This window comes from Tursiops truncatus, chromosome 16 (genome assembly GCF_011762595.2).
Source record: "Tursiops truncatus isolate mTurTru1 chromosome 16, mTurTru1.mat.Y, whole genome shotgun sequence".
Classification (NCBI taxonomy): domain Eukaryota; kingdom Metazoa; phylum Chordata; class Mammalia; order Artiodactyla; family Delphinidae; genus Tursiops; species Tursiops truncatus.
The window spans coordinates 53626661-53651146 of NC_047049.1; the positions used below are offsets into that span (position 1 = coordinate 53626661).

At 56.3% G+C, this 24486-nt stretch overlaps 1 protein-coding gene across 8 annotated transcripts in view; it reads right to left on the reverse strand.

The window, feature by feature from the left end:
* ZMIZ1 (zinc finger MIZ-type containing 1) overlaps nucleotides 1–24486 on the reverse strand; it is a 231882-nt gene that overhangs the window by 85614 nt on the left and 121782 nt on the right. For all 8 annotated transcript variants that reach the window (XM_073793401.1, XM_033842284.2, XM_033842282.2 and 5 more), the window contains 3 exons: nucleotides 21086–21194; nucleotides 14941–15054; nucleotides 7610–7715 (listed from right to left, as the gene is read on the reverse strand). In XM_073793401.1, coding sequence (XP_073649502.1) covers nucleotides 7610–7715; nucleotides 14941–15054; nucleotides 21086–21145 — 280 coding nt within the window. In that variant the 5' untranslated portion in view covers nucleotides 21146–21194. The remainder of the gene's footprint in view (nucleotides 1–7609; nucleotides 7716–14940; nucleotides 15055–21085; nucleotides 21195–24486) is intronic.

Consider the following 24486-nt stretch of genomic DNA (forward strand, 5'->3'; position numbering starts at 1 on the left):
CAGCTGGGCCTTCAGGCAGCCGTGTCCTTGCACACCCTGGCTCTGTGGGGGGAGCCAGCGATGAGCTAACCCCACAGAAGAGAAGGAGGCAGGAAGAGTAGCCCCCGCAGCGAGCAGGGGCCCGTCCCCCAGGCCCTCGGGAAGCAGAGGGCTGTGCTGGGGAAACTGCTGAGCAGCCCAAAGACCAGCGTGCTCTCGCTTCCCCCCACCCCATGCCAACTCCAGCCAGGCTCCAGAGGAGACCATGGCGACCATCGACCATCCTGACCAAGACAGAATCCACGCCCCCTGCAGAAAATATGGGAAATAAAGCGTCAGCTACCTCCCCCCATCCAGATAGATCCATGATTTCTAAGCTGACATTTTGGTATATTCCCTTCTGTTTTCTGCTTCCTCTGCCTAACCAAATGTATATTTTGTTTTTGCACCTGGTCGAGGTCATACTGAGCATGACATTTTGTTACCCTTCTAAAAAGAAATTAATATTATGTCATAAGTATTTCCGGATGGTAATCATTTTTAGGGGACCTCACTTTTAATGGCCACTGAAATACTCAGTTCCCTTTTCCAGGGCCTTGAAGCTATTTCCAAATCTGCCTTCTCTCATTCTTCCGTGGCACTGCCCCCCTCCTCACTGTTCACTCCGGACGTGCCAGGGACCATCGCACACCCCTCCCTCCAATTCCTTAGCCCGGGAAGCTGTGTACACAAACCCTCTGTCACATGAGCTCCTCCCCACTGTTCTTTTTTTCCAAGAGCAGAGTGACTGGGCCTCAGCTATCAGGGAGCTGGGGGAGGGAAGGGAGCCAGGGGCCACTGGCCCAGGATGACCTACCCCACCTGCTCACACAGGGTCACTCAGAAGAGGGACAGCTCCCTGTGCTCCAGATCTAATCACGTGGAGGTCCAAGTCCTGCTTCCAGCCCCGGAAGCCATGTACCTGGTCTGTCTTGTCCCTGTTAGAGCCTCAGTTTCCACCTCTACAAAATGGGTGTGCCGATAAGAGCCCCACTGGCCTCACTCACAGCAGTGACTCGACAGAAGGTGAGTGATAAACAGGTTTTGTCCTTTAAACAGAGCTGACCGCGAGTCAGTTCCCAGGGGCTGGGTGATGAAATCCAGAGCCCTTTCCTGAGCAGGACCTGACCTGGAGTGCAGAGGCGGCCAAGCAGGAGGAAGGAAGCCAAGTCCCTCCCTCACATCCCAGCTCTGCTGAGCTCAGATGTGGCGGTGGGGGCTGGTGTCCAGGAGGAAGTCTGTCCCCGGCCTCGACGAGGCGCCCAGCAGGGCAGCCTGGCATTTCAAGGGTGAGGGCCCACCTGCCGCTTTCTCTGGGGGGAGCCAGCAAGCATTAACAAATCCCCCTGTAATTTGCACCCACCAATCCTGCCTGCTCACTGGGCAGCTGTGAGCCGTTTTTCACGCAGAGCTGCGCACAGCTTTGTCTTAGAGAGACAGATCTGGCAGGGTGTCCCTGAATGAGGCCATTTGTCCTCCCCGGTGATGGTGACGGGAAGGCGGCTGCGTGCTATGGGGTGGGCAGAGGCAGAGGGGGTGGAGATAGGCCATGGGGGAGGCGTGAAGGTAGAGATAGGAGCTGGGACGCCAAGAGAGGCCAGGAATGTGAGCACCACCGTGGGGGTCTGAAAGCCCCCCATTCAGCTAGGTGGGAGCAAGAAGGATTGTTTTCAACGACAGAGGAAAATGGTTTATGACCTGCCTTCTCCTGCTTAAGGAGTCCTGGGTGGGAGTGATGAAACGACCTGGCTGGCCTCTGAGGTCTGTGCCCCATCCGAACCCTCCGATGGAGGCGGGACACTTGCCATTGGTCTCTGGGGTTGGGTCTGTCTCTGAGCCTCAGGGCTGCTTCATAAGTTGCTGCAGAAGCTCCCCGGGGATCGAGGGCTTCCAAGAAGGACCAAGCTTCTCCCGAGCCCCTCCTGAGTGGATCGCAGGCCACAGACCGGGAGGGGCAGAGCAGGGGCCCCATCGCATTCCTGATTCTTCACCTCCCAGGCTGGCCTTCCTGTGGGCTGCTGTCAGCTCCTCTGGGGGCTGTCAGCACACTGGAGAAAACAGACCAGGCAGATGTTTGTCAACACAAAGCAAGTGATCCACTTTGCTTGGGTTTCCACTCCGGGGCCCGGGGCTCAGGCTGCTGTGTTGGGATGTGAGCGTGTGTGTAGAAAAGAGGTAAGAAACACACATGTCCACAGGGCCCAGCAGGTTTCCAAATTCAGGAAATGCTTGGGGTGTGAGACAACTCGGGAAGCACGGCACTTATCCGAGGGGTCAGCCACCACCCAGTCTGTGCCGGGCTGGGTCCAAGGTTCCCATTCAAAGGAAGCCAGGCATTTGACTGGACAGTACAGTCTTCCAAAGAGCAAACGCTGGCAACTAATATGCATTTTTAAAAACCGCTGAACAGTCGGACCTCAGCTGTCTGCAGGTCACGTCCAGCCCACAGGCAGGTCGTTGACAACTGCCCTCTGCTTGTCCCCAAGAAGGCTGGCCTCCTCTTCCTCGGAGGTTTCAGGGGCTGCCTCTTCAGCCCTGACCTCTCTCCTGAGTTCTCCGGTCCCTTCTCCAAATGCCTACTGGTCGCCTCTCCCAGGATGCCCCCGGGGTGCCCTGGCACCTCCCAGACCTGTGGCTCTCTCCACATCTTCCACTCTGCCAGCAGCCCCATGCCTCTCACCTCTCAGAGGGAGCCCAGAGCCATCATTCAGGGAGGCAAGAGGGGCGTGAGGACGGGCAGTGGGCCACCCAGGCTCTTGTCTGGGCTCTGCCCCGCCTCACTGTAACCTGGGGCAGATCCCCCTTTCTCTGGGCCCTGGGCTCCCCATCCCCTGGGTTCTGACATTCCCTATTCTATTATTTTAACCCGCCTCTGGGCTGTTCACAGGGGCAACCAAAGGGACAGAGTCATTCAAGCGTGGACAGTAGCAGAGGCACACAGAGGGCTCTTGGGGACCTTGGATATGGTAACTGCCTGGTGCTTGGTGCCCACGAAGCCAGCAGGCGTGGGCCTCTTGGTGCCAGGGAGGCTGACATTTCAGTACTGCCTGCCAAATTGCCGAGAGCAGGCAGGCAGCGACCGGGGGGCGGGGGGGCCTGCCGTGGCCTGGAGGGGGGACAAGGGGAGGCACAAGGCAGGTGACCTTCTGGACTGAGGCAGAGGAGGGAGCTGCTGGCCCCCAAGGACCTTCCCAACGAGGAGGATGCTGTCGTGCGTGCTCGTGTGCGCGTGCTCCCGTGTGCGAGCACACAGGCTAAAGGCTGCACCAGAACAAAGAGCTGGGGGCTGGGTATCAGAGGGGCCCACGTGGAGACGCCTGACTTGGCTGTTTGCTGCAGTGTCTGCTCTGCGCTCACGCTCCATCTCTCTCTCCCTCTCCCTCTCTCTCCCTCTCTCTCTCTCTCACACACACACACCGCACAGCACTGCCCCCAGGCCTGAGCACCTGCTCCAGAGCCCACCAATGCTGGCGCGCACAGCCCAGCCCAGCGCACCGCCATCTCTCCTGACAAAGCGCCGCTCTGCTTCTCGCTGCGTGAGCTCATCCCACCGGCCCTCCGGCCCTAGCTTGGCCTCCTGACAAGAGAGACAGACAGGGAGACAGAGTGGGAGAAGGAGTGGGGGAGGCAGGAGGGGAGACACACTCGCGCACGCACACACACACACACACACACACACACACACAGACATGTTCACCGCCACATATACACGCACATACACATCACAACGCAGGGACAAAGTCAGAGGCAGCAGGAAAGGGAAGGACAGACAGAGACAGACAGCATCAGAGACCCTCAGAGAGAAAGGAGAGGGAAGGACTGGGAGGGTAAAAACTGCACTAGCCGGTGAGGCAGAGTGGGAACCCAGACGGAGACAGGAAGACGGGAGGGCGGAGAGGCTGCAGGAGCTCTGGGGACAGAGCGTGTACTACAACTGCAGAAGCCTGGCTGGGAGAGGCCCAGGTGGGCCCCGTAGTGGCCGGTGTGGCCACTGCACACACACAACTGACACCACGGGGACTCTCCCAGCTGTACCCAGAGGTGGGGTCAGGCAGGCCATGCACCCACCCACAGAGCCTCAGGGAAAGAGAGGGTGGGAAACAGCCTCACTAAGGCAGAAGGGCCTTAGAGAGGTCGGGAACCATGTTGGGAAAAAGACAGACAGAAGTAGAGAAGGAAGGCCAGAAAATATTGACTCGGCACCCACTGTGCGCCAGGTGTTAGCTGGGCCCCTCACTCCCACGCCTGGGCAATGTCATTTAATCCTCCCGGGCAACCTGTGGGATTGGCATATAATCCCTCTTTACAGATGAGGCCACAGCTCTGGGAGGTGGGCAATGTGGAGAAGATGGGGGCCAGTGCTGGAGTCGCTTCTGGAATCTGGGGTCACTGCTGTGTTCTCTGTGGTCTCCACCCCTCTCACGGTCAAGCCTGCCCCCCACGGACCCTTTATCCCAACCAACGAAACTAGGAGCTGAAGTCTTCCCCGTCAGACTGGTTGGTGCCCTGCCTTCCCAGAAGACGGGTCAAGCAGGGGGATGACAGGGACCCTGAGAGCCATGAGGCAAGAGGGCAGGCGGCCTGGGAAAGGTGGTTAGTCGTGGCTCTTGGGGCTGACCTGGGTTTGACTCCTGGTAAGTGAATTCAAGTGACAGCTAAGCCGCAGGCCCTCTTGGGCCTCAGTGTTCTCAGCTGCAGAATGGGTACACTGAGAACGCACCTCGTGGGCCTAGGGCCTATCACGTGACTAGATAGACACATGCATGGGAAAGGGCTCTCTAGACTGTAAAGAGCAGTGCACAACGGGGGGTACAGATGGGGAAGGAACAAATCCCTTGTCTCAGGAGAAGAAGTGATGCTGGAAATACCACTTAGAGGAGGGCAGGGCCATGCTAGAGAGATCTGAGTGAAGCAAAGAGCTCTCCCAAATGGAGTAGCTTCTCAGATCCTGGCCTAAATCTCGGTCCCCAACAGGTCCCAGAGTCAACAATGATGCAGTGGGCACAGCTTCAGGCCTGGATTCAGGAGGCCAGGACTTCAAGTCTCTCAGCTCCATCATTTACGAGCTGTGTGACAGCAGGCAAGTCACAAGACCTCTCTGAGCTTCAATTTCCTCATCCATAAATGTAGAAAATATCCTGTGTCTCACAGAGCTGGGCATTGAAGCAAAATATGGTAGAGCACCCAGAACATACTAGCAGGGGTGTGAGAGACCCTTGAGGGAGGGGCTACACATGGACCTGGGGAGCAGCTGGGGTTTCTGGGACAGCCCATTCTCCTGTTTTCCTTCGACCCCTCTGGCCACGCTCTCCCTGTCTCGGTTTTGCCTTTTACATATCCCTTGGAGTCATCCCTTTGTCTCCACTCCACTCCACAGGAAGCGGAACCTTCCTGGTTCAGCCACCATCATCCTCATCCTGACATCCCAGCAATCTGCCAACTGGCTCCCTCCATCCACACCAGCCTCCCCTGGGCAATCTGTTCTTTTGTATCTCGAGCGATCTTTGCAAAATTAGAATTTAGCCACGTTCCCGTTACTCTTAGGACAAACCTCAAGACAGGCCCTGTGTGTCTAACTGCTGCTGACTTCTGCCCCAGGGCTCTGGAACCACTGGCCTTCCTTTTAGTTCTGCTAAAAAAAATAGCCATGCTTGCTTCTACCTCAGGGCCTTTGCATAGGCTGTTCCCTTTACCTGGGCAGTCCTTCCTCCTTTTCTTCCCCTACTCAACTCTTACTTGACCTTTGGGTCTCAGGGAAGCCTTTCCCCACTCCCAAGTGGTCTCGTGGCATCCCTGAGACCGCTCCTTCATGGCCCTTATCACAGCTTGAATTTATGCACACAGTCACACATACAGCTGTGATTTTTTTTTGCATGTCTTTTTTTAAAAATTGAAGTATAGTTGATTTACAATGTTGTGTTAGTTTCTGGTATACAGTAAACAGCTGTGATTATCTGGTCGATGATTTTCTCTCCCTCTAGACCAGGCATCAGGAAACTACCCTACCATCTACTTTCATAAAGAAGGCTTTCTTGGAACTAGCCACACTTATTTGTTTACATATTGTCTATGGCTGCTTTCGTATTGCCTGCAAGGTCTAAACTATTTACGATCTGGCCCTTTACAAAGCAAGTTTGCCGATCCCTGCTCTGGACGGTACGTTTCCCGAGGTGAGACCACATCTGTTTTACCCCTCAGCACAACCCCGCCCCGGCCAGATGCCTGCAAAGAGCAGGCACTAAACAGCGATATGGATGTATATGCTTCTTGGATAGGCAGCAATTTTTACCTAGTCAAAATTGTATTGACTTAAGTTATTATTAAAACTGCAGATTCCATCAGGAACAGACGTCTCTTATGAGATTCCAAGACCATTTCCTGGCAAGCAGTTCAATACAATAGCGATATCCCAACACAGGCTGGCACGTCAGGGATCTCAGAGCAGCTATTGGCTAATGAGACCTTCACCACCTTTCATGAGTGACGTGCCATCCACGTGCATGGACCGTCGTAAACACAGCAAAGCACAAACCCGTGTTCAAGCAATGGTGGGCTGTGCAGACTGATGAAAACCCATCATGAGACGTCCTTTCAACGTTTGCATTAAGCTGTTTCTATATACACTCCAAAGAACTGATGGACGAATTCAGAGAAAACGTCTGTTTTATTGTTATACAGAGGAAATAACTGACTTTTTTCTTTTTCAATGAATTGTTCAGGCTCCATAAAGAACGTTAACAACATCTAGACACTGCTCGGCACTGACCCGGGCAACGGTCTCACTGTCATTCCTGCCTTCCCGAGGAGATAAACTGAGGCTCAGAGGCCACACACTCAGCAAGTGACAGGGCTGGGTTGTCCAGGTCTGTTCAAGTAAAAGCTTACACAGCTTCCCCTGCTTTTAAGCAAGGTAATGAGGATGGAGGGACAGGTAAAGCTGCACCTTTAGCGTGCTTAAAGCCCTCTCAGACAGAATGCTGCCGGGTACCCTCCGTGGCCTCTGTTTACTATAGAGTCAGGGGGTCCCGTGCCGGGACAGAGCTGCAATGGAGAATACTACACAGAGCAGTCTTTTAGAATCCTGAATGTACTGATTCATTTTTATTTTAATTTGTGTTTTATTTTAAATAAAAAAAATCTTGAATGAATGCAGCGGAGCCTCAGGGTTAAGGATGCTGATTCTGGAGTACAGGCCTGGGCTTAAATCCCAGCTCTGCCACTTCTTAGCTGTGTGACCTGGGGAAATCTCTGCAGCTTCTCTGAGCCTCAGTTTCCTGGGCTGTAAAATGGGGATGATCACAGCACTTACACCAAGGGGTCACTGTGGTGATGGAATGAGATGATGTGCATCTCCCTTTAGCCTGTTTTTGGGGTATGGTGTGCCCCAGGCCCCTCGCTGGCCCTGAGATGAGGGACAGGCCCTACTTGTGGGCTCAAGAGGCCAGCAGGTGAGCTGCTGCTACGCGGGGGCTCACGCCATACCTGGACCAACCGAGCTGCCAGCCAACAGGGGTGGTGACAGCCTTGGGTTTAAATCCAGTGCCCCACCCCCACTCCCGACGATACCGTGGAGCCCCCAGCCATCACCTACCGGCAGACTTCGGAGTGAACTTGTCTCGGTTTGCAGCACACACAGCCAGCAGTCTGTAGCCGAGGTCCAGGTCGAACCCTTGCTGAGCTGCCACCCGACTGACCACCTGCCAGCAAGAAGGGGAGGAAGGGCAGGGGTGAGTCACTGTCCACGCCAGGCCTCTGAATCCACAGTGGCAGATGCACCCATTTCACAGGCGAGGCGGGCAGGCTAAGGCAGGTCCCCAGTGTCAGGCAGAGCTGGGACTCAAACTGCCTCGTTCAGTCACTCAGCAAACACTGATAAGCACCTCCTCCATGCCAGGCCCTGGGATCCCGGGCTCTGCCCTCAGGGGTTTCCAGGCCAGAGGTAGGCCTGACCCCAAAGCCCAGGCCCTGCCACTTTCAAATCTGGCCCCATTCTAGGAGTTGGCGGGGGGATGCTGTACTACCGCGTTTTGCGTGGCCCCAGGCCAGGGTCTCTGTTCCCACAGTGCAGCTCTTCAAACTCCCCCCAAGGAAGTCTCCCACACCTCCCACCTCTCCCCCATCCCTCACTGAGCTCCAGCGGCCACCACTGCGGGGCACTCGCTATCATCAATACTCCAAGCACAGTCCCCACCCGGCGGCATCGGTCCCTCCTGAGTCAGAATCCACACCTGGGGAGAAGCACTGATTTAGGGCTCACCGCTTTCCAGGAGCTCCAGCTCGGAGCGGCCCAACAGACAGCTTAGAATTCCCCAGATGGACACGCCTGGTGCTCCCCAGCTCTGTGCCAAGCGCCCTGCAGCCTCTCAGACCCAAGTCCCCAAACTGCAGGGCTGTCATGCTCAGCCTGGGATCTGTCTCCAGCGCCAAGCGCTGGCTCTGCACACGGGAGGCACCTATAAGAGCGCCGGCTGTGCATTCAGACCGGAGGTCCCACCCATCCCCTTGTGAGCCTCAGATGTGTGGGCTGGAAGTGGGAGAAGCCAGGGGCTGGGAGGGCTGTCAGTCCTAGGGGGTGGGGGGCAGTGAGGTACAGGACGCTCCTGGGGCCCCATGAACGGTTCCGCAGGCTCACACCTGTCCGTTCCCAGGTGTCCTGCCAGCCAGACCTGCTCCCTCCTGCCTGGCTTCCTCATTGACAGCCGCCAAATTAGGTTTCCTTATTAAGAAGAAAGGACCTTGGAAAATGGAGTCGTTTCAGGAAGCAGCTGGGGCGGCTATGGCTGACTGGGAAAGGAGTGCTCCCAGATGTGGGGCTCATTCTTCTGAGAAAGGGGAGGCTCCGTGGTCGAGCCCCTAGAGACCACCTGCTGCAGAGGCGCCCGGAGGTCCTCTGAGGGCCGAGGCTGCCATGGGCTCTGGCCCAGCCCCTGCAGCCATTAGAACAGTTCCCCGTTATATGCTTTATATTTTAGGGGTTCATTACAAGGGCTCTAGAGCTATAAAGTGTGGGAAACCCACTTATCTAGGCCAGCCACCTCATTTACCATATATGGACACTTGAGGCCCAGAGAGAGTGTCCGTGTTGCACCAGAAGGGAGCCAGTGGATCCTCCCTTCCCAGAACCACCAGAGCCTCTTGCCCTGCCTCCCCACCTCCATCTCCTGGGAGCTCCCTGTGCAGGGAGGAAAAAGGACTTTCTCAGGTTAGAATGTTTGCTCAGCTTCTCCTCTGCAAACAGAAGCCCCTGATGCAGAGTCTTCTGTCTCCCCAGGCCTCTTTCCCACGGGCTCTATCTGCCCCTGTCCTGCAGTTCTTATGCACCCTGCCCGCCCCCCTTGCCCGGTCCGCTACATGCACGCCACGTTCCAGTCACTGAGCCATCCCAGGGCCGGGTCTTCTTCAGTGTTAGTCTCACTGTCCAAGCAGAAAAACCAAGGCCCCTAATTCTTTACGGCCTGTTGAGTATTTCAGTTCTGGAGACAGACACTGTACATCGGGGAGAAGGTTCTGGAAGGGCCACTTCAGCTCAGATGTTGACTATGGTGCCCTCACTGGCAGGAGAGCCTTGGGGTGGATGCGAGTGAGCACAGGCAGTCTGTTTGGACTTTTGCATCAGTGAGGCTGCTGTCTGTGGGCTATGTTGACACAGTGGTGCAATGAGAATGCTCGCTCCCAGGTACGAGGGCTAAGGAAATGTTTCCTTCATGAGCAGTGAGGTGCCAAATTCTCACAACAGTTCCACGAAGTGTTATTACTGTCTCTGCTTTACAGATGAGGAGACTGAGGATGAGTAACAGCCTGAGGTCACAACGCTTGTTTGTGAGAGCTAGGATGCAGCGCCAGGCAGTCAGGCTGCAAAGCCTGGGCTCTCTCCCTGAGAGGACTTCCTTTTCAGCCCACAAAGGGTTAAGGCCATAACTCCCAACATGCATGAAGAACCCTCAGGCTCTGGGTTGAGGGCAGAAAGGCAAAGGTCCTTCTGTTTGGCCAATACTGGCTAATCCTGTTGCTCTGGTTCCAAGAAAAAGAAAGAAACTAGCTACATTGAGCAAGAGAGGCCTGGTACTGGTTCTAAGGGCTCTCCTGCAGGCCTGGAAGTATCTGTCACCAAGTGCCCTGAGCCCAGTGTTCAGAAGGCTCATTGGTTCCAACAGTCTCCTTTTACCAAGACAGAGAGGGTAGGGCCTGGCTGAAGGTCACACAGCACAGGGGTGGCAGAGCAGGCTAAGCTGGCCCCTGTGATTCTAGAGTACCTGGTGCAGCCCCTGGCTTCCCCTGGCCCAGTCTAAGGACCCCCGGAAAGTCTGGTGAGGTGAGTCTGACTGACTGTTGTGGGGAGGGCAGGCTCAGCTGAGCAGCCTCCTGTCGTGTTTCAGAGAGGCCTTCTCCCACCCCAATGGGCGTAAAGACCCCTCAGTGAAGACCTCTCCCCAACAAAGGCCTGCGGTGAGCGGCCGCAGAGCTGCTGCCCTCTGCTGGCTGCCTGGGTCCAGCCAGCTCGGCTCGGCCCAGCCCTCGAGGTGCTCCTAAGGCTGACCGGTGGAGCCTGGCTGTCTGAGACCTAGACCCTGGGGCCCTATAGGTCAGGGAGTCCAGCCCCTCATGCCACAGAGAGGGAAACTGAAGTCCAGAGGCGAGAGAGGGGGCATATTCAAAGGCATGTGACAGTTTCGTTAGTCCCATAAAGGGATGTGTTGTCTTGAAGAACAGTGAGCCTCCTGGCCATGAAGCAGGACAGGCTGTCTGGGAAATGCTAAAGAAGGGGTTTCTGCTCCCAGCTGGTGGCTGGACTCTGACTTTCTATGAGGCAGTCAGGGGAACTGGCCTGTGCTCCAATCCTGCTCCATCCTATACTGTGCAACCTAAGGCAAGTTACTTAACCTCTCTGAGCCTCAGGTTCCTCTTCTGTAAAGGTACAAGGATGTCTCTCATTTCCAAGGTTGTGTGTGATGGGCTCTGCCAGTTCCATGTGTCCCAGTTCTGTCTCATGGCTATACCCTAAGCCCCTCAGGGCAGAGCCCTCATTTCCTACTTTGCTACCATTCTCAGTACTGGGGTGGACAGGTATTTGTGGCCACTGCTGCTGCTGCTTTGGAGTCAGGCATGAGACAGAGTTCTGGATCTGACAATTATTCGTTGTTGTATCTCACCCAGGTGATTTAACCTCTCTGGGCCTCAGTTTCCTCATCTGTGGAATGGGTACAAAATCTCCTTCTTGCAAGGATGACAGCCAGGACCAGGCACACAGCTCAGTGAATGCTGTCTGTGACCATACACCCATGGCTTCAGCAGTGAACACTCTGAGGCTGTGGGGAATTCCTCCCTGGAGAGACGGGGAGGGCACTGCTGCTGTGCTAACTGGTTTCTGTCTCCCTTTCCCACCTCCTCTCGTACCCGTCTCCCCTCTCCTATGCTCTGGCCGCCTCAGCCTTCTTTCTGTTCCTCGAGCAGATCAAGCATGTTCCACCTCAGGGGAGGAAGGAAGAGCAAGTTCAGAGAGGCCTGACTTTGAGGCGGACCCCCAGAGAGGGGGCTCAGCCCTGCAGCTAAGGGAGGGGCCAGGGAAGAACCTGGTCCTGAAGAGTAAGTAGTGCCCGTGCTGATGCCCCTCGGGAGGGGCCGTGGGGCTCCTGCACTTCTGCATCCTGGCGTCAGAGGGCATGAAGGAGAGAGTGGGGCAGGGGGCTGCCAGCGTCCCAATGCTCTTCATCCCAGGGCCTGGCCCTGGTGTGGCAAAAATGTGTCCATTTACTGCCCAAGGCTAAGTGGTTTTTAATTTATATCCTCCAAGTAAGCCGGATCCAGAGGAATCTGTTTCCAGAGGTCACCCAGGGGATGACAGCAACCTGGAGGGCTCAGGCTGCCCCTGAACGGGAAGCGGTGCGAGTGCGTGCGTGCGTGCGTGCATGTGTGCGTGCGTGCGTGTGTGCGTGCGTGCGTGTGCGTGTGCGTGTGTGTCGCTGTGGAGCGGGATGGGGGGTACTCGGCAGCCTCGCCCTACCTAGGCCCCTTGGGATCTCTCACCTGTCCTATCTCATCCCTCCCCATGGGGCAGGGCTGGGGCTGAGGATGCCCAGGGGGATAGGAGGACTGGAGCAAGCAGGGCCCTGGGGCTCCTGGGGGGGTCAGTGGTACCAGCCTGGGACTGCAGCAAGCTGTTTGTAAAATAGCATTGATAAGCCTTTCCCTGACCCCTTGCAGTGTCTTCATAAGGATGCAAGGAGACAGTGCCGGGAAAATGCTGTGGGCACCAAGGGTGTCTTCTATGACCCCCTCCGCCCCCCAACCTTTCTTGCTGCTGGTTCTATTGTGCTCCAAGTGACAGTCAGACTCAGGTCTCTATGGCTGTGACCAGTGGGCCAAAGTCCCCTTTCTGGCTAAGCGGCAGGTCGGGGGTTCAGGTGGGGGTCAGAGCTGGCCATTCAACCAAGTGTATGCCTTAAACTGGGGTGCAGAGCTGGCACTGGGCTTTTGTCTACACAGTTTCCTGTGGTCTCATCCCCTGCCAATCAGATCCTACAGTTTTCCTTGGGCTCCCTCCTCCAGGAAGACCTCCAGAATCCCTCCATCCTACCCTCCAAGGATGTTCCCCTTCAGAGCTCACACAAATCACATCCCATCCCTCACCTGCTTAAGACCCTTCAAGGGCTCCCCATTGCCCTTCAAATCATCTCCAAACTCTTCTCACTTAGCTTGCAGGCTCTTTGTTAGTTGGTTTCTGCTTCCCCCTTTGACCTCATCTTGTACCCCTCTCCCTCTCCTGTGCTCCAGACATCTGAGACTTCTGTCTGTTCCTTGAACAGATCAAGCCTCAGGGCCTTTGCACTGGCAGTTCCCTCTGCCTGGAGCACCCTTCTCTCTCATCTTCCCCTGGCTGACTCCTTTTCGCTCTTCAGGTCTCAGCTGGAGGTCACGTCCACCAAGACTTTTCCTGACCACCACCCCGCCCCCTCTTCCAGGGCACTGGGTTCCATCCTTACATACTCCTTATGTGTTTAGCGTCTGCCTCCCCATTGGAAGGTAAGCTGTTTGAGAGAGGCCCATTGTGCTCACTGCACACCCCTCGGGGGGCCCCTGTGCAGGACCTGCCCACAGCAGGGACTTGGTGAATGTTTGTTGAATGAATAGATGAATGACAGGGCTGGGGCAGGGCCAGTTTCTAGTCATCTCCTGTCCACCTGCCCAGCCAGCCTGGCCAGGGCCATTGTTGGATTCAGCCTCAGGTCCCCACCTCCTAGGCAGAGGCAGGCTCGGGATGGGGTGCTGGGGGAGCCTGGCAGCCCCCCCTCCCCCTTCACTTACGGCTACCAGCAGCTGGGATGGGAGTAACATCTGTCTCTGCCCGCAGGGCTTAGCCTGACTCAGGATCCCCACAAAGAGGATTAAGGGAGCTGGGTGAGGGAGGGGGAGCTCAGGGGGCTGGAGAATAAGGAACGCTGGGCAGTGCAGGCTGCCGCCTGCTTTGGCCCTGTGGCCCTGAGGGAGCCAGATGGTGTCAGCTTCAGACAAATGGAGGAGCCCGGGGAGGGTCTTGGCTGCGTCCCTGCTTCGCATCCCTAATGGCCAGAAATATCCCCTCTAGAGGCAGACGGGTCTTGACTTGAATCCCAGGTCCACTTCTAAGTGGCTGTGTGAACTTGGGAAGTCAGTCACAACATCTCAGTTTCCTTCTCTATGAAATGGGGAAGAAGACAGGACCAGACTTCTCTGAGGACACAGTGAGAGGGCGTATCCAGCGGGCCAAGCTCAGTGTCAGGCACAGGAGAGGTGTTCTGTAGTGATGGCCTTTCACCTCTCTCTTGTCCTGGAGGTTTTCAGAAAACACGGTGCCCTTGAATTTTACTTATTGTTCCCGCCTAACCAGGCATAAGTCTTGGCCTCTCCTCTCCAAGCCTTGGGGTAGCTGGGCTCCCCAGCAATGTGTTTAGCCACATTCCCTTTAAAGCTGACTCAGGACCCTCTGAGCAGCTGTCCTCACTGGCCGCAGAGGTGCCTTCACCCTTATGGATATAGGCCACGTGGCTGGGGACAAGCATAAGCTTTGAGCTCCCTCCACGTGGCTGTCAGCCAGCAAGCTCCGAAGCTTGGCAAATGATACCGCTAGCTCTGGCCTGGCCTCTGCCCAGCTTGTATCCTAGACCTTTACCAAGCTGAGTTAATCTCAGTTCCCTGGGTTCTGTTGCACATCTGGGCCTTGGTGTGTGCCATTCCATGTGCCTAGAATGCTCTCACTATCCTCAGCTGCTTGTGCAGATGTATCAAACTCCTGCAGATGTAGAAGTGGCTCCTTTTCTCAGTTTTCTGCAACCTGCCCACCACCCAGGCCGATAACCCTTCCCTTCTCTATGCTGCCTCCATTTTGTACACAATTTTCTCAACCGTCTCTTTCCACATCTGTCTCCCCCCTAAAGAGGGAATCAGGCTTGGCAAGGTCTCACCCATCTTCAGTTTCCCAGGACTTAGCAGAGGGGATTGTACGTGATAAACGAGGGATCAATCAGTGTTCATCTGGATGGATGGATGGATGTAATAGGAGCTCAATAAACGCTTACATGAATGGATAGATGGCCGGCTGACTATAAAAAGAGCTCAAAAGATGTTTACCTAAGTGAATGAATGAATGACTGGATAAAAGGAGGGCTGAAAACCCTTCAAGGGTCTCTCTGCTTTACTTTTGATGGAACATTTACTCCCATCAGACTTGGAACTCTTCAAAGTAGGATCTGTGTCTTTCTCACCAATTGTCAAGAACCCATGTAATCCCGAGGACTCTGTCTCCCCATCAGACCAGGTTCCCTGCGGGTGTATGTGTGTCGGGTACACACAGAAGGGCCCTCCCCTCCAGCAGCAGCCTGGACAGGCGCACTAGTCCCTAGCCATCCTCCCTGGCTGCAGGCACAGGCGGGGCGAGTACAGACTCACCGTCAAACAGCCCATCAGGCTCTGCTCAAAGGGCCGCTGGAAGGCTCGCGGGTCTCCGCACCAGTCCAGCAGCTCCGTGGCAGCATTGTGGAAGTTGGCAGGGTTCTGTAAGTGCTGTGGGAGAGGGAAAGGAGAGGCAGCATGAGGCTCCAGGAGTGAGGCCAGCACACGTTAGTGTGGGAGTCTGGGGCCGCAAAGACCCCAGGCATCCCTGGGGAGGAGACACACAGAAAGGGGCAGGCCAGGAGTAATGGGTTTTCTCAAACTCCTTCTCATCCACCTTCCCTCTGCATCTCCAACCCCAGCCCAGTTCCTGGTGGCATGGGGATTCGCGGCCCCATCGCAAAGATAGAAGAACCAGGGTTTAGAAAAGGGCACTAATATTAGATACTAAAATGTCTTCTGGATGCTGGCAGTGGGGTAGGAAACCCTGTGGGCTTCAGGAGGGTGGCATGTGGCTCCCATCCTTGGGGCTGCTGGCTCTCCCCGAGTCAGGACAGACTGGCCCTGGAGATTCCTTCTTGATGAGCACCCACCCCCACCCCTGCCCCAGTAACCAGCACCACCATGCTGCCTGCTCCGGCTTCAGCAAGCCCTGCTATAGCCAGACAGTCAGAGCAGGGGCGTCAGAAAGAGGCCTCCGGGCCACACCCAGCCGGGAAGGTGCGCTCAAGCACACTGTGCCCAGGTCACTGTCACACCGTGGTCAGGTGTATGTGGCTTAGCCACCCCTGTTCCCCAAACCCAGATTTCCTGGGCTCAGTCTGGCTCAGCTCGGGGGTGCAGGCCCCGCCCAGTTACGGGGTCTGAGTTAACGGAGAATGAATTCTGGTGCCAGGGCGTCTAGATCCTGCTTCAGAGCCAGGCCACGGGGCTGACAGGGGTGGAGGGTGGCTTCCATGGCTACCCCTTCCTTCCTTAACACTTAGCCGTGTCTTCCCAGGCCAGGCCGAACTAGGCACTGAGTCCAGGGTCATGAAGCAGGTTGGGGCTGAGCTGGGACTCCAGGGCTGGGTGCGACCGCCTGTGGGTCCTCCATCAGGACACCTAGAAGGTGTCCACAGGGGTTGGAGTGTAAGCCAGCTGCAAAGGGGATGGTGGTACCTTCTGGGATCTCTGTGTCCTCGGTGCTGGGAGAGACTGGGAACAGCAGCTGTCCCCAGGGCAGTGGCTCTCTCCCAACTTGCAGTGAGAGTCTGCCTCAGAGCCAAGGCAGGGAGGGGTCTTAGGAGCTGCCAGGTCTCAGAATTGGGAGGCGAGCCGAATGTGCTGGGGGAGCCCCTGTGGGGCTGGTGCCCTGGAGTCACACTGCCTTCATCCACAACTACCTACTGACCTAGGGCAACCCCTCCCCTCTCTGAGCCTCAGTCACCCCATCTGTAAAATGGGGATGGCAGATCACGGCTTGGTGGTGGGAATTTTTGTCTTGCTTAGGGTTTCATCACTGCTATTACGATGTGGTTTGTGAAAAGCAAGATTAAAAAGTGGATGGAGGAAAGTGAAATGAATTGGAGTATCCTCCCTCTGTGGGAGCAAAGGGAGAGGGAGAGATGAAAGAAAGAAAGAGGGCAAGCATGCAGCGACACAGCCTTCCGTTAGGGGGCCACGGTGAGGATTAACCACGATGAGGCTTATATGGCCCCTGGCGGAGCGCCTGGCGTGTGGGATGCTCCCACGTGGGGCTGCCCTTGGCCCCGACTCTGTCTCCCAAAGGCTCCGCTGTGCACTCGGCAGCTCCCGCCCTAGCCCCACACACGGCTCTTTCTGCAAAGACAGAGCTCCCTGCGCGTGATCTTCCTGCAGAAGACAGGAGGACGTCCACGGCCAGAAGCAGACCCTTTGAGAGGGCAGCACGGGCCCTCGCCTCTGCCGCCTGTGCCCTCCCTAAAACCTGCCCCCTCCAGGGCCACGGGCGGCATCTGGTCTCCACGTGGAAAGCCATGCAAATCGGTTAATTCCCTGCCTAGCAGTCTCCCTCTGCTAACTGACTTATTCCGTTTATTTCCATGATGTCACACCCAATTAGCAGGGTCAGCAACCACCGCCTGGTGCTCTCAGAGTTGCCCACCTACAGCACTCCCACCCTAGGCACACCTCTGTGGGGCTCTGGGCTCCCAGTCTCATGGGCCCAGTTTTGTTCTGGCCCCCAAGCACCCAGCCTCCCACATCGGTCCAGCCCACCGCTGAGCTTCTCCACTCTCGACCTAGCCAGTTCACGTGGCCTTCAGCTTGGGCTGTGGGTAGTGACTCATGGGTGCAACTCATTGGTAGAAAGGACGTCAGGCACCCCATTCAGTAGCTATTGCTCTGTGGCTCTGTGGCCTTGGCCAAACCTCCTGCCCTCTCTGTGCTTTTGTCATCTGTTTAGACTACAGGGTGGCTACGTGATGCAGTGAAATGAACAGGATAGACCTGGACCAAACCCCATCTCGGCCACTGAGTCACACAGCCTGGGTGTGTTCCTGAGCTCCAGATCTCTCATCTGCAAAATGGGGCGGGGACAGCTTGCAGTGCTGCTGCGAAGTTTAGAACCAACATACGTCATGACATCCCCATTACAGAGTAGGTGTCAGGTAAAGACTGCTATTGCTTGATATGCTAGGACCTCTGTACAGTTTCTTGTTTCTCCTGCAAGCTCCCTGAGAGCAGAATTGGGGCCCCATTCACCTCCAGAACCCCCAAAACTGGCACGAGGCCAAGCCCATGCATTAATGGCTAGTGAGCGGCTAGCTGGCCAAAGGATGGTCCATCTGCAGAGCTGGCCAGCAATCGGCAGCTTCAGAATGGGTCTCCAGTGGAGGGGCAGGGCTGGGTGGGCTGAGCTTGGCTGCCCTTTGCTGATATGAGGATGGGAGCACAGATTTGAATCACAGGCAGAGGCCTCCCTGGCTGTGGCTGTTACTGGATACTAATACCCCGTCCCTCCCCAGGAAGCCTGCCCATCTCTACGATTTCTCAGAAGATCCTTCTGGGCTATATCCACTGGCCACTGAGTCTGCTGGAGCAGGAGTTGGGGACACCAATGCCCAGATTAGGGACTGGCTACCAGACCAAGTGATGAATGCATTTTATCAGTCCATCTGTGAATCAAATCATCTATCCATCCATCTACCCATCCATCCATCCATCCCAAAATCAATCAATTCATCCATGCATCTATCTACTTGCCCACCAACCCATTCATCCATTTACTACTTTATCCATCACTCATCCATCCATTCATCTACCTACCTTCCTACCCATCCAGAACTTATCTAACCACCCACTCATCCATTCATTCATCTATCCATCATCTATATCCACCTAGCATCTGCTCACCTAACTGCCTTTCCATTTGTCCATCCATCCACCCATCCATTCATTCCCTTAGCTATCGATCTGTCAGTCCACCCCTCTCTCATTCTTCCCCAACATATCTGGGCCCCACCCTGGCCTGGACTCTGCTGACTTACAGAGGAATACGGCACATCCTCTGCCCCTGAGGAACTCAGCCTGGTGGGAGACCTGATGTATACCTTGCAGGGCTTGTATCTTAAGGGAGAAAGAGCAGGATGGGTGAGGTAACTGGGTGCCCAGGAAGCACCAGGGCTCAGAAATGGGAAGTGCAGATACTCAAAAGGGCACCTGGGGTTTGGGGAGGTTGCTGTGCAGGAATTAGCTGATTTGCATGGCTTTGCACGTGTAGCCCAGATAAGCCCGTGGGGACAGGAGTAGGTCATGTTGTAGAGGGGGCACTGGTTCTCCCTGTACCTGAGGCTGAGAAAGGAGAAAGGCAGCTGAGACAGAGGCTGGAGGGAAGATGGAGAGCCGGGTGCTCGGGGGCTGGCGCGTGCCAGTAGTGGCTAGAACCGGGGTGGGTGGACAGGGAAGGCTGCGCCGTAGAAGTCAGGCAGGACCGAGAGTCGGAGGCTGTGAGGCCCCCGATGGGAGCCACAGCTCCACCAGCCAGAGGTAGGCACAGCCAACACGCATCATCCTCAGGGCACGCAGACCTTTCCCTTCTAATTAGGATACGGGACATCTGAGAATCAACAGTCTTCAGCCAGCCGCGGTCGCCCTCTGGGGCAGCTGAGGAGCAGACATCAGTGCTGAGCTGTGTCTGCCTGGAAGTGCGGGAGTGGGCGTGGAGGACACAGGGAGCTCTGGATAGCCCAGGGTGGGGGGGCATCTGGACAGCCTGCTCAACCTCACAGGCGTGCCACTCTCTGGCCCACACGCAGAGCTGTGTGTGTGTGTGTCTGTGTGTGTGTGTGCAGGGCAGGCCAGGGGAGGGCAGTGGAGGCGATCCCTGGCTTTTCAACAGCTCTGGGACCCAATGGCTGGGTGTGCATCACGACGCCCGTTTACAGACGACGGGAGATGAAGCGGTGACTTAATCAAGGTCAGGAAACCAATGAGTGGTGGAAAGGGGGCTCAGGCTCGCTGACTGGTAAATCTGAGTCCTGTGAGGGCTGCTCCTGGGTGGGCTTCTGCCCTCGCTGGATCCCTGGGAGGCCCAGGGACTAAAGGGCACCCTGATTCCTGCGGGGAATCAGACGCAGAGAGAAAAGACAAGTTGTGAGCAGGTTTTAGAGGGAGCTGTTTGCCCAGCACACAGAGGGCTCTGGCATAGGGGCTTGACTGTATTATTGGGGGTGGAGCCATTGACAGCTGATCCCTCATGGGCGGAAGAAACTGGGTCAAAGGCAGAGCTGGGAGAGAGTCCCGCAGAGCCTAGAGGCGGAGGAGAAGGAGGGAAGGGCAGAGGAGGAGCCCATCGTCTGGTTTCTATTCTGTGACGGGGAACAGAGGCGTAATTGGCGTTTGGGAGAGCTGCTCTGTGGAGTTCAATCTGTAACAAGTCTTCTTCAATTTCCTCTCCTCAGACCCGGCCCAGGCTTCTGAGATTGCTCTGCGTGATGCTAATGGGACGGCACACATCCCTCATTCCTGCCGACTAGCCTCAGCTCCACTGGGCCCTGGTGTTCAGCAGGGAGGGGGCATGCTGGGTGGGGGTGGGACTGTGAGCTCTGCCCCTGCCTCCCCCCGGGGTCCTGAGGCCAGAGGGCTATGCTGGCTACCCGAGCTGCCAGCTAAGCCCGCCTAAGCCAGGGGCCTCGCCACAGCTGTCCCCTCCCTGTCACTGCAACACTGAGGACAAGAGCCCCCGCCACAGTGAGCTGATCACCTGCCACGTGCCAGCCTGGGCTACGTGCTCCGCCCACAATGTCCTCAGAGCATCCTACGAGGTCGGCCTTATTGGACCCACATCACGGGAGAAACTGAAGCTCAGAGAAACAGAGGGACAGGCCTGAGATTATACCGTGGGTGGGTATGTGGAGGAGTGAGGATTTGGGCTCAGGTCGGTTTGATGGCAAAGCCTCTGCCACTTCCGCCATATCTGCTCCTTCCTGGAGTAAAACAACACCGGAGCCTATGCAGGGACACTGCTGCCCTGGGCTGCAGGGAAGCTGAGCCCAGAGGGTGGCCGCATCACTCCTGGTCACCACTGGGGGGCATCTGCCTGCCTAAGAGTAACCAGGCTTCTTCAAGTGGGGACCTCTGAGCCCACCGTGAGCAATCCGGACAGGGTACTGGCAGGCGAATCGCGTCTTAAACTTGGTGTGAGCACAGGCAGGAGGGGGAACTTGTACCCTCTGGGACGAGGCCCTCCTGGCACCTGTGGGGCAGGACTGTGTGACTTCGGGTGACTCCCTTCCCTCTTCTGGGCGTTGGTTTCCTTTTCTATTTCTTCACAGAGGACCCCTGGAGCAGAGAAGTGGGGAGCTTGGGTCTGGGAAAGAGATTAGGCACTTCACCTTATCCTCAAAACAGCCCAGAGTGCACAGCAGAGCTCAGAAAGGGCACGACACTGGCCCAAAGTCATACAGCTGGGAAGGGAAGGGAAGGGACAGGAGAGAGCCGGCCTTTGAACCAGGTGAGTGATTCCAGTGTGAGGCTGGTCCATGCCAGCCACATTCTCACGAGGTGGGCAGTTGGGGAGACTTAGGCAGTCGGCCTTGCCCACTCACCTCCACCCAGCACCTTGGGTGCTCAGCTATACAGCGTAGAGCATCCCCACTGCTCTGCCCGCCTCGCCTGCCCTGCCCTCGCCAGCGGGCCTGGCTACCAGAGGCGGAGGAGCAAGCCCGGGCCACACACCCACCTGCTTGATGCACTGCAGTCGGTCATTGGTCTGTTGGATGTGCCTGTCCATAGAATTCATTCTGGCCGTTTCACTGGGTTCTACCCGAGAGCCATGAACGTTGTCCAGCCTGTGAAGACAGAAGAGAGTGGGTGTCACTGGGGTCGTGCCAGGCCCGCCGGCCTCATCGCCACCCTCCTGTCCTGACACAGGTGTGCTGGCCTCAGTGGCTCCCAGCGGGTTCCAGGGCCCTTCGTGAGCTGTGGTGGCCTCTGCCCCAGGCAGCCCCACGCTGGAAGGAGGAACTGCGGCCACGGCCAGCCAGCGCTTCTCCACGCTCAGCCCTGGGGGAACCCTATCTGGGCTGAGGGCAGGAGGTGCTCCTGGGTGTTCTCTGTGGGTGGCTCATGTGGGCACTGGGCAGGCGTGTCCACCACGCATTTCTACACACATGTGCATGTTGGGCGGCAGTGGTAGGGACGACGGCTCCATCCGCAAGTTCCCGGCACAGGGCTTACCCACTCGATGTGGCTGTGTGTGTGTGTGTGTGTGCGTGTGTGTGTGCACAGGGATCTTTCCACATGACGACCTTGACTGCACGTGTGGTCTAAGTGCAGCAGCCCCGTCACAGGTGCCCTCCCCGAATCCCCCACGCCTTCGAGTTTGCAAACCACAATTCCATGTTTCCCCTTTGCCCTCCCGGGAAAGAAGGAGGGCAGCCCTCAGCACTGCCCCCCTTTTCCAGATAAGGAGACTGAGGCTCAGAGAGAAGAAGGGAGTTCCCCGGGGTGGCACAGGGAGCCTGTGTCAGAGCTCGAACGAGGCCCCGGGGCTCTGATGCCAGTTCACGGCCGAGTGGTTAGGGGACACAGCTGTCACACTCAGGAGGCTCACTCTGAATGGCGCTGGGCCCGGGGCACATGAGCACGCATGTGAGGAGGCCCCTGTAGCCCCCAGGCCTCCCCAGGGAGGCCTTGACTGCAAAGGCAGAGATGGAGATAACGATGGAGGAGGAGAGGCAGCGAGACAGAGAGAGAAGAGAGAGGTTTCCCCTCTGGTCCCCCCACTGCTCACGGGTCCAGGTCCTCGGGCCAAAGCGTAAGTCTGCTCGTCACTGTCTGTTTGCCCTCCAAGGAGCCAGGCTGTAGACACGTGGGTCAGACACAGGCTGCTCAACAGAGGCCCCCAGCACCTGGCCTTCTCTGCTCTCCCGAAACGCCGCCCCCTGAAGGCCCCTCATCTCTGTCCACGTCACCAGGTCCCATCTACCAAGTACGTTCTGTAGGCTGGGCCCTTGCACTCTCTTCTTGACTCCTCACGCCTGCTCTGTAAGACTAGAAGCATCTCCATTTTACAGATGAGGAGACTGAGGTCTGAAATCTGCCGAGTCCCACAGCTAGTGGAAGCTTGGACCGTGTCTGTCTGCCTGTCTGCTCCCATGCCCTGGCTCTCTGCCCCCAGCATGGGTACCCTGGTTGGGGAAACTGACACCATGCCTGGCCGCAGCCTCGCGAAGAATGCCCTGCTCCTCTTCCAAGGAGCTCTTCCCTACGCAGCTCCTTTAAAGCACTTCTTATCGTTCCATTTGTGCTTGAAAAGGCAACTCATTTGCGTGGTTCAAAAATCCCGGGTGTCCAGTGAAGTGCTGGCCTTGTTCAGCCCCCAGGGGCCTTTCCGGAGAGAACCAGTGTCATCTGTCTCCTTCTGAGGGACTCATCTTAGAGAAGCAAATATCTATGTGTACTATCCCCTGCCACTCCTTAAAAAAAAAACCATAAAACAATAGCATTCTTTTTTTTTTTTTGCGGTACGCTGGCCTCTCACTGTTGCGGCCCCTCCCGTTGCGGAGCACAGGCTCCGGACACACAGGCTCAGTGGCCACGGCTCACAGGCCCAGCTGCTCCGCGGCATGTGGGATCTTCCCGGACCGGGGCACGAACCCGCGTCCCCTGCATCGGCAGGCGGACTCCCAACCACTGCGCCACCAGGGAAGCCCAAGCAATAGCATTCTGCACACACTATCTGGACCTTGCTTTTTTCCTCTTAATAATATCTCAAAGTTTATTCCACATCAAGACATAAAGAGCCTTTTCATTTCTTAGTGGCTGCACAGTATTCCCAGGCACCGATGAATCATTTATCCAACTGCCATCTGAATGTCCACCCGTGCCAGGTGCTGTCCTAAGGCCCGAGGTCCTAGAAAAGGCCCTTCTGCTCCAGGGGCTCACTCTTGCCCAAGTGACGAGGCCTGAGCTGTCCCCAGATTTTATTATTGCAAACAGTGTTGAAGGATCGCCTTTTGTATCAGCCACATCATTATGTGTGAATTAATCTAGAGAACACACTCTTGGAAGTGGAGTTTCTGGGTCATTTAGGCATTTGTACTTTGATAAATGCTTGTTGGATTCACCTTTCTTGGAGCTTTCCAGCAAAAAGGTAAAAATGGGAGTAGCATCCCCACATTGATTTCTCCTACCCTCACCCCACCAGCATCCCTGCATTCACACCACTATCACACATTTACATACCCAGATAGCCAACTTCTCCGTTACTTATCCATTTAAATGCCCGTCTGTCCATCCATCCACCCACCCACCCAAACATCTTCAGCCTCCCCTTGCCCATCCATGCATGCTTCCAACTCACCTAGTAAACACTTATCAATATCTATACTGTGCTAGCTCTACGGGGCATGAGAGATGGAAATGAAATCAGTTTCTTGGGTCTGTGGAACTCTTGGTGTAACCCCCTATCCACTCCATGTCACCTATTAGGTGACTGTTGAATTCCTCTTATAAGTTAGGTGCTGGTCCAGGCACTAGGCAAAGACACTGGTACTATATCCCCACTTTACAGATGAGGAAACTGAAGCTCAGGGGTTATAGTAGCAGCTCCAGAATCCTGGCTTTCCCACTACAACCAAAACTTTTGTACAGGTACTGGGGATGGGCCAGGGAGGGTGGAGGGTACCACCGTCTTGTAGGTGTGTGCGTCAGCGGGGAGAGTGGTGACAGGGTTACTCTCCTTGCTACACCTGTAGGTCCCCCAAGCAGGGGCTGGGTTTCTCCTGCTGAGTTTACCTGCATGGAACCTCAGCCAATGCCCCTGGTCCCTGGAGTCCCTGGACTCCAGGGACCAGGGACAAACCCTGGTGAGGGAAGCAGGGACGTGGGTGGGGCCCAGAGCAGGACTGAGCCAATGCCACCTTCGGTGAGGCCACTTCAGTTGCTGGTGCCAGATGCCATCTGAGTCGAAGAGACCCTGCTGGTCTCCCAGGCACCTGGGTCTTTCCAGCCCCACCCAGGACATGAGTGAACACTGGATGCCAGGGTCCCAATGAGAGAGCGCCATTTCCACAGTCAGTGGGGCAGGGACGCCAAACCAAAGGGACCCATGAAACAAAGGCTTCGGGACTTTCCTGG